Genomic DNA, 9,530 nt, shown 5'->3' with positions numbered 1-9,530 from the left:
CAAAGTAATAGATAAATTAGATATAAAATGATGGTGCCAATAAGTAACATTTCCCGGGTACTGACAACATGTATGATTTCTACAGTTCTCACAGCCACCCTATCAGAAACACTGTGATGATCTGCACTTTACAGATGATGAAACAAAAGCTGACAGCGGTAAAGTCACTTGTGCTGGAAAGTAGTGAGGAGGGAATTTCTGCCACCATGGCTGGACTCACACCACTATACCTCGCATTCTGGCACAATGTCTAGAACATGGGAAGGCCTTCATCCAGATGGTTACCATTGTCATGGCTCTCTGCTAGGGCTCTCTACCTGGCTTTGGAGAGTAGTGTGAGGGTGAGGACTCCTCCTGGTTCTCCCCACCACCCAGACACTCACACAGCCACCAGGCCACTGACCCACTTTAAGGAGCTTCCCTTTGGGAGTCACCAAAACTCCCTCCCCAATACCCGTCCCCACCCCCGCACACACACACATACCCTCTTTGAGTCAGTTCCAGTGACCACAGTCAATGACTTTGCTGCTGGACAATCTATGACAAGCCCCTGTCCAGAACTGGCCTTGTGTTCTGGCCCAGCAGGGGCCCTGGGGGGTCAGGCCTGCAGGCACTCACACTTGGCACCTGCTCCAAAACCCTTTCAGGTCTTTGAGGATCGGGGCCCTGGCCCTGGGTCTCCCGGCGGCTCAGAAAAGCTGGCCTGCCCGGCCAGAGAGGGAACCACGCGATTCAGAAAAGCAGTGCCCTTCAGCAGCTGCTCCACCGTCTGGGCTCCCCAAAGGCAGAGCGGGACGCTGGAAATCTGTGCGCGCTGTGGTATGGGTGTGCAAGTGTGCGAAGGAGGCGTGTTGTGTGAGCGAGAGGGTAGCGGATGTGTGTGTGCGTGTGCGCGCGTGGCTCCGGGTGTGCGCCGCTGCGATAGCGGGTCCTTTCCTGGGGCGGGCGACGGGCGGGCTGGGAAGGTCTCCTCCTCTCACCACATTGAGAAATCTCAGTGACTCACCGAGTGGTTCTGCATATTAATGAGCTCGCTCGCTGCGAGGGCAGGAGCGGATTTAAAAGAGGCCAGGGCGGGCGGAGGGAGGCTGTGGAGAGAGCGCGGAGACAAGCGCAGAGCGCAGCGCACGGCGACAGACAGCCCTGGGCATCCACCGACGGCGCAGCCGGAGCCAGCCGAGCCGGAAGGCGCGCCCCGGGCAGAAAAAGCCGAGCAGAGCCGAGTGGCGTCTCAGGGCCGCCGCTCCGACGGGCCAGCGCCCTCCCCATGTCCCTGCTCCCGCGCCGCGCCCCTCCGGTCAGCATGAGGCTCCTGGCGGCCGCGCTGCTCCTGCTGCTGCTGGCGCTGTATACCGCGCGCGTGGACGGTGAGTGCAGGGAGCTCCCCTTGTCGCCGTCTCGTCTTGTCCTGTCCTGGGGAACCCAAGCTCCAATTTCTAGGCATCCCGGGATCCCGCGGGGGTGGTCTGGGTGGGCACCAAGGTGGTCGAGGGGCAGGAGACCGCCTAGCAACTAAGCTGTTGCCCCGCGTTTCCTCGCAGGGTCCAAATGCAAGTGCTCCCGGAAGGGACCCAAGATCCGCTACAGCGACGTGAAGAAGCTGGAAATGAAGCCAAAGTACCCGCACTGCGAGGAGAAGATGGTTATGTGAGTTCTCGCTCCTCACCTTGAGGGGGTGCGCACTGCTGTCAACCCGATGCCAGGGCACAGCCTGGGCCTGGTCGGGCTAAAAAACATTTCTCTCTGACTTTGTCAAGGCCCTGGAAAAGTCTTTGTAATTGCCCAGCGAGTCCTTAGGACGCTGGCGAGACACTCTGGAAGACAGTCGGGAAAGGGGGTCACTGTCCTGCTCCGGAACAGCGCCTCCAGGTTCACCCTTGCTAGGATTCAAATGAGTAGTCTCCCTATTTGTACCATGGGCCACCCACTCTGCTAGGGCCATCAAGGGTTAAAGGGCTCCCTTGTGCCAACTCAGAAAACCTAGACTGAAATCACTTAAAACACACTCACACCCAAACTGTGAGGCGTGCTGCCTTCCTGTCACTGGACAGAGGACTAATGCAAACACTATCTTAAGTCCTGACTCCCTTCAGAGCCTTGTTCCAGTCAGAGACAAGTGGACCGCAAGTTTTTGGCTCCTAGAGATTTCATTTTGAGAACGCTCCACGAGCTTCCCTCACCGGCTGTACTCCTTATGGGTCCCCGATACGGAGCAGTACTACAGAAAGTGCTCTGCTGGGGTTAATGTGCCACATGGCTGGAGCCCTGCTTGGTGGGGATGTGGGGAATGTTGGAAAAACTGGGGCAGAGTGAGAGAACACTTAGTTTCTTGCTCCTCCGCCTTCCCAATTAACCACTTGAGGCCAGCACCGCTGCCTCCTCATCAATATGCTCTTGGCCAGGAAGGGAGCCCTTGGCAAAGCAGCTACCAAATATTTGCCACAGACCATTGGCCCCTCTTCCCCTCCCCCAGAAACAGGACGCACTTTATTCTCAGTCTGGGCAAGTGCCCTCCACCAGCTGGCCCCTACCGGCCCAAAGGCCTTCACACAGTGTCTGCAAAAGCAGTGCACACCCCCGCCCAGCACCCCCCATCCCCGTCTAGGGGCTACACAGTCAGGCTGAAATTAGGGGAATTCAGAAATCCACTGGAACTGAGCTGACCCCACTGCCTTCCTTCACAGACACCTAAATTAACCCCCTTGTCCCCACCCCTTGCCTTGCAGACCAAATTCAAAGAAAATACCCAAAAATCCTTTTGGGTGGGGGCCAAGTGTCAAATGAGCTGGGAAAGGAGCTCCAAGCTCCTCAGGGCTTCCAGTTTGGGGGCTAAGAATGACAGGGGAATTCCAAGTTAAATCTCACTCGTCTAAGAGCTGAAAACCACTCCATTAACCAAGCAAGTTTCTGAGACCTTGCAGGGGAAGAAAGCAGGGTAAAGGATGCAGTGATACCTAAAAAGGACAGAGCCGTCAGTAAATAGGCTTGCTCTTTTCCTGGCTAAACTTTTCCACATATAGAGAAAAACTATAGCTAGGCAACTGTGAGAAAGGCTTTATGAAGCATTGTAGAAACTTGCAGGGGCCTCAGGAAATCAGCACACAATCCAATCACCCTCTACTAAACCTCCACCCCACCCCCTAGAGCCTCCCACTCCATCCCTGAGGGCTGGGGGCTCCTCTCCCTCTCCACAATCCTAAAACTCTCCAAATCAGATGAGGGGCCAGCACTTTTGCAAAGCAGGTTTTCAGCCACAAAGGCTGAACAAAAGCAAATTTTCCAGCTCACGCTGAGTCACCCAGAAATCTCTGCTGAGGCTGGGGGTGGGGGCAGGACTAGGGGCTGGGGGAGAGGTCCGCTTTGCAAGTGGGAGTCCTTGCACCCAGAAGGGTCCAGGAGAGTCCAAATTCTAGAAAGGGCAATTTGTGTCATAGGTCCATGGAGCTCTCACCAAAACCCTTACACCCCCCGAAAACTGTGGAGGAGAGGGTCACAGGACTCAGAATTTCTGATAGTTGCTGGAGTCACAAATCCCCATGTCTGCACTCCACAACCGATTTTCATAATCCCAGTATTATGACATGGCATTTGAGCACTGTAGTGAGAGGGCTGAGTGTCCCTTCCTGCTCTCCCTGACCTTCAGGATTTGGGATGCACAGCCTGCATGCTGACCTAACTGAGAAAAGGGTTTTTATCAGGCATTGCCACGTCCTTTCCTTCAGAATGCTAAAGCAGCCTTGTAGGCAGAAAGAGAAAAGCATTTGCTAAATTCCTGCAGGGTGACTGGGCACAGTGGGGGAGAGAGACAACCAGAGTTCACTCTGAAGCCTGGCCCATGCTCAAGGATAGAGGAATGACCCGGGTCACAGAGGAGTCCAGTCAAGGCAGGCACCATCACCTGGCATCAGCAGGAAGACCCACCCCCTTCCCCAAGGAGCTTAGGCCCTAGCGGGGACCCCAGAAACTGAGAGCACGGAGAAGGGAAGAGAACAGGTTGCCCAGGAACATTATGCCCCCATTCTGGTGGCAAGATCCGATTTTCTTTCCCCATCAATTGGAAGACTGAAGTAATGGGAATCCTATCCCTTCTAGAACTTAGCCCATATAAGCTCTGACATTTTCCATTTGGTAACAGTGGGGAACTAGCTGACCTCTGTCCCTCTCTTCTCACTCTTTCCACTCTCACTTCCAGTCTCCCCTCTTTGCCCTCCAAGCCCATTCCAGCACCCCAGTCTACCATCATGGCTTGCATGGCTGTGACCCCTCAAGAAGTGGCATCCTCACCTCTCACCTTGCACTTTTCCAAATACCCTAGGTGGTCCCTTATTCCCCCCAACTCCTGTCATGCCTGTGGCCTAGAGGGGCTCAGAAGTTCTGAGCAGCAGGCTTGTCTCACCCTTCAGGCTGGAGCCCCACAGCAAGGCTACTCTTTCCCCTTGGCCACTTCATCTTCCATGACCAATGACTAGTAACAGTAACTATTAATTGTGCATCTACCAGGTCCTGGGTACTTCGTAAAGATTGCATCTTTTAATCATACCAATAACCCTGTGAGATAGTCCTATTATTGTACCCATTTTACAGATGGCCAAACTGGATTTAGAGAGGTTACCCAAGGTCCCACAGCCAAACTTGAGATTCAGTCCCAGGCCCCTACAGTCTGCACAACACCTGCTTCTCTACCCACATGGCTAGGCTTCTGCTGGGTGTTGGGACATTGGCTGATAGAGGCCTGAGATCTTCAGGCTGTGCAGAAGAGAGGTCTTACTCTTCTGCTTAGGGGTGAGATACCTGGGACCTCACACAAGGCCAACAGGACTTTGCCTCAGGATCAGGAGATGCCCAGCCCTGGGACAATCTGTGGTGGGTCAGAGGGAACTGGGGTTGAGGAGACAGAAACTAGAATGTCTGCAGGGCATGTCTGAGCCTTGACATGAGCTCCTCAAATCCAAGGACAGAGGTTTTGGCATGTGCACCTTGCTGGCATTAGCTTTCTCCACCTCCTGATCCCAGGCTCAGAGGGGCTGGGAGTCCTCTGACCTTTGTTCCCCAAAAGAGGCCTGAGCCCTGGAGACAACACACTGCATGAGGTTGGGGGTGGGAGAGACCATCCCAGACTCTCAGGACTCCCAGGGAAAAAGTGAGGGCTGCTCACTACATACAGGGTTAGGCCCTAATATGGAGTCAGAGAATAAGGGGACAACCAGAACCTTCCAAAGAGCCAGCCTGGAAGTGAGCACATAAGTAGGCTCCCTTGAGAGGAGGCAGGAAGCCACAGTCTCTCAGGGCCCTGACTTAGCCCAGGGCTACTCACAGGCCACACCAGAGGCAACATGATATTCAGGCTCCTCAACCCTCCACCTCATCCTGCTCCGTTTCAGCATCACCACCAAGAGCGTGTCGAGGTACCGAGGTCAGGAGCACTGCCTGCACCCCAAGCTGCAGAGCACCAAGCGCTTCATCAAGTGGTACAACGCCTGGAACGAGAAGCGCAGGTACGCCCTGCCTCTACTCACCTTCCTTCCCACCAGACCCAGCTGTGGCTCTCAGGATGGGAAGGGACCCCCCCTACCAGGTCATCTAGCCGCATCTAATATGTGAACACCCACCACAACATCCACAGCAAACACATACTCAGACAATGCTTACATACCCCCAGGGACAAGGAACTCACCACTTACCAAAGCTAGCTATCCATCTCTTGTCCATTTGCAAGCATGGCAGGTTTGTCATTTTGTAAACTAAAGTCTGTCTCCCTCTAATATTCACATTATAATCTTAATTCCTCTTTTAAGTTACATAAGTTGTTAAATGGCAGGGTGAGCACTGGCATGGCTGCCAGGGGAGCTCTGAGGACTTCAGCGGGGTGAAATGTGACCACTTAGGTGACTGTGTATGTTGGCTATAAAACTGTGCTATAAAACCATGAGGTGCTGAGGATGATCCTTGCCAGAAACATGTTTTCTTCTCCAAGATGCCCCACTCCCTCTGCTGCCCAGAAACCTGATAAACTCCTTCCTTCGCAGGTGCTGGAAGGCACCACAGGTTTGGCTCTTTAAAATCAGAGCCACTGTTAACCAAGGCGGGCAGCAGTGTTAAGACCACCAGCACCCTGAACCAGCCCTATATTTACTGGGCACTGTTTCCTTAAAATCAGAAGGTGGCTTCCCATCTCTGGTCTCCTGGGGTCTTATGTCTGTCCTCGGAGGGAGAATCCAGTTCCTAGCTCCCCTGTACCATGCGAAGGTAGCCTGTCCTGTCTCACTCCTCAAATACGCAGTCTGTTTACACATTTGCCTGCATAGCATGATCAGGAAGCACACACACACACACACACGCATGCATGCACACACCATGCAGGTGACTTCCCCAGGAGCTAGTGCCAGCACCCCCTGCTGCAGAGGGGGAAATCAAGCCTAAATGGGAGAGAGGGGTGACTTGCCTGGGAGGACAGGGCAAAACCAGGACAGCAAACCAGGCCTCCTGGTGCTACGCCACGAGCTGCCCTCACAGGGTGGAAGGTACAGCCATAGTGGGTGCCTGCATTGCCCTCCCCTCACCTGGCCCAGCCGTGCTACCCCAAGCTCAGCCCTGTGACCAGCTCTCTCAGAGCTGACACTCGGGCTCAACCCCTATACCTGAGCCTTTTTTGCTGCCTCCAAAACAGCCTCATCTGCAGTTGCTTGAAATAGAAAGTGATGAGAGCGAGAAATTATTTTCTATAAATCTGCTGGGAATGAAGCCCTCTTTCTGGTCAAGCCAGGCAGCTCATGTGGCAAAGGCCAGAACTGCGCAGTCCACTCTCTGTCACCCTTCAGGCCCTGTATCATCAAAACTGACAGAAGGCTAATCCCATGGGCGGGTTATGGAAGAGGCTGAGGGCATCTTGATCTGACTGCTGGGGGATACTCAAACCTTTAGCTCACCTTGCTCCTCCCCTCCACCTGAGCTGCAGCCTAGAAAAGGAGGCACCCACAGGTCTAAACATGGCCCTGCTTTTTTTTCCTGAAAATTCCAATAACAAAAGCAACGAGAGCCTCTCAGCTACCAGGACTTCTCTCACTTTGCTATAAAATTAGTTCACCCCTCTTTCTTGGAGTGTTGAGGTCCCTGCCCTCCCCACCTCCCTCCCCTGAAACAAGTTGAAAATATCTTAATGAATGTAGAACGGTGATAAAGGAAGTGTTTGAAGTCCTCTTTGTACAGAGAGAGAGAGAGAGAGAATGCCAAAGCTAGGGTGGAGGAAGTAGAAGGGTACACGGTGGGCTCAGGCCCATGGGGGCCACACAGAGGAGCTCTGTGCACTTCAGAGACCAGAGCTTCCAGGGAGCTTCCGGCCACCACAGGAAGCAGCCTAGTCAGGCATTTTATTTCAATGCATAATTCGGTGGTCTTACTCGGAAATCAAGAACAAGACAGAGAAGTGATAGGCTAAGTGTAATGTATGGCCCCAGGGCAGCCATGGGGCAGAACTAGAAGAAAGCAAAATATCTAACTGGGGACAGCTTGAGAGGTGAGGGGAAGGTGGGGTTGGGAACCAGTAGAGATGAGGCAATGCAGCCAGGAGCAGGGACTGAGGGGCACAGGCCTCCTGCACCACTGCCCCACCCCACCAACCACCTCTTCTGTCTCCAGGAAGCAGCTTCTAGAGCTAGCATTCTTCTGGAGGACATGCATTATTTGGGCAAAATACAAAGAAATATACAAGCCTAAGTCAAGGGAGAGAATGCCTCCCACCCTTGCTATTTTCTCTAAATAGAAAGGCTGAGTACAGACGCGGAAAGAAACAAGGAGGTGCAGCAGCAGCCCGCCATGCTAGAGAAAGACTACATTCCTGCCACTAACAGTCAGTGGCCACTGGGCAAATCTTAAGTCTGTGGTGCCTCAGTTTCCTCATATGCAAAGCGGGTTTGTTCCATAGGCCTCTGAGGACAAAATGAGATTGCAGAGGTGAGACTGCAGATGGTTAGAAAGGACAAAGCCACACTGGTGTGAGTTTTCAGGATCCCTGGGACCACATCCTCAGAAGGATCCCTCCCACTTCTCCCTGGGAGTTCCTGCAGTTCTGAGACAGGGGCATTCCCTGCAGACCAGAAGTGAATGAAGCCGCTTAGCCAGCAGCTTGTGAACTGCCTGCCTCATGTCCTGTCCTGAGCCACTTACATGTGTGTTTTTTCTCCCCAGGGTCTACGAAGAATAGGGTGAAAAACCTCAGATGGGAAAACTCCAAACCAGTTGGGAGACTTGTGCAAAGGACTTTGCAGATTTAAAAAAAAAAAAAAAAAAAAAAAGCCTTTCTTTCTCACAGGCATAAGACACAAATTATATATTGTTATGAAGCACTTTTTACCAACGGTCAGTTTTTACATTTTATAGCTGTGTGCGAAAGGCTTCCAGATGTGAGACCCATCTCTCTTGTGCTCCAGACTTCACCACAGGCTGCTTTTTATCGAAAAGGGGAAAACTCATGCCTTTCCTTTTTAAAAAATGCTTTTTTGTATTTGTCCATACGTCACTATACATCTGAGCTTTATAAGCGCCCGGGAGGAACAATGAGCTTGGTGGACACATTTCATTGCAGTGTTGCTCCGTTCCTAGCTTGGGAAGCTTCCGCTCAGAGATCCTGGTGCCTCGGCACAGCTGCCACGGGCTCTCCTGGGCTTATGGCCGGTCACAGCCTCAGTGTGACTCCGCAGTGGCCCCTGTAGCCAGGCAAGCAGGAGCAGGTCTCTCTGCATCTGTTCTTTGAGGAACTCAAGTTTGGTTGCCAGAAAAATGTGCTTCATTCCCCCCTGGTTAATTTTTACACACCTTAGGAAACACTTCCAAGATCCTGTGATGGCGAGACAAATGATCCTTAAAGAAGATGTGGGGTCTTTCCCAACCTGAGGGTTTCTGAAAGGTTCACAGGTTCAATATTTAATGCTTCAGAAGCACGTGAGGTTCCCAATACTGTCAGCAAAAATCTTAGGAGAAAACTTAAAAATATATGAATACATGCACAATACACAGCTACAGACACACATTCTGTTGACAAGGGAAAGCCTTCAAAGCATGTTTCTTTCCCTCACCACAACGGAACATGCAGTACTAAAGCAATATATTTGTGATTCCCCATGTAATTCTTCAATGTTAAACAGTGCAGTCCTCTTTTGAAAGCTAAGATGACCATGCACCCTTTCCTCTGTACATATACCCTTAAGAACGCCCCCTCCACACACTGCCCCCCAGTATATGCCGCATTGTACTGCTGTGTTATATGCTATGTACATGTCAGAAACCATTAGCATTGCATGCAGGTTTCATATTCTTTCTAAGATGGAAAGTAATAAAATATATTTGAAATGTACCAAAATTCTAGACTGCCACCTTCTTTCTATTTAATTAAGCTAGGATGACAATAAAATGTTTACCATGTCCTGAAAAAATAAGGACAAATATGCTGGGAAAGAAAACTGGTATTTCCCAAATACCTGTCAACACCATCACCTCTGTGGAATGTGTGGAGCTGTCATTACAGTCGGGAAGCC

The 9,530-nt window shown here is 51.9% G+C and overlaps 1 protein-coding gene across 1 annotated transcript; it reads left to right on the top strand.

Annotated features, from left to right (window-relative positions):
• The first annotated feature begins 958 nt into the window (after positions 1-958).
• Positions 959-8,990, top strand: CXCL14 (C-X-C motif chemokine ligand 14). Its single transcript, XM_032157959.2, has 4 exons — positions 959-1,367; positions 1,542-1,647; positions 5,382-5,495; positions 8,185-8,990. The coding sequence occupies exons 1-4, from the start codon at positions 1,268-1,270 to the stop codon at positions 8,198-8,200; spliced, it is 336 nt and encodes a 111-aa protein (XP_032013850.1). The 5' UTR covers positions 959-1,267; the 3' UTR covers positions 8,201-8,990.
• The last annotated feature ends 540 nt before the right edge of the window (positions 8,991-9,530 follow it).

The sequence above is a fragment of the Hylobates moloch genome, unplaced genomic scaffold (assembly GCF_009828535.3).
Source record: "Hylobates moloch isolate HMO894 unplaced genomic scaffold, HMol_V3 SCAFFOLD_6, whole genome shotgun sequence".
Classification (NCBI taxonomy): Eukaryota; Metazoa; Chordata; class Mammalia; order Primates; family Hylobatidae; genus Hylobates; species Hylobates moloch.
Note: the sequence above shows the minus strand (reverse complement) of the source record. Positions and strands in the feature narration are given on the sequence as shown.

Bases quoted from the DNA above. Each gene is read 5' to 3' on its own strand.
- CXCL14 (XM_032157959.2), top strand. From the start codon at position 1,268: ATGTCCCTGCTCCCGCGCCGCGCCCCTCCGGTCAGCATGAGGCTCCTG. The intron at 1,368-1,541 runs GTGAGTGCAGGG...GTTTCCTCGCAG, and splicing joins GTATACCGCGCGCGTGGACG to GGTCCAAATGCAAGTGCTCC. The intron at 1,648-5,381 runs GTGAGTTCTCGC...GCTCCGTTTCAG, and splicing joins TGCGAGGAGAAGATGGTTAT to CATCACCACCAAGAGCGTGT.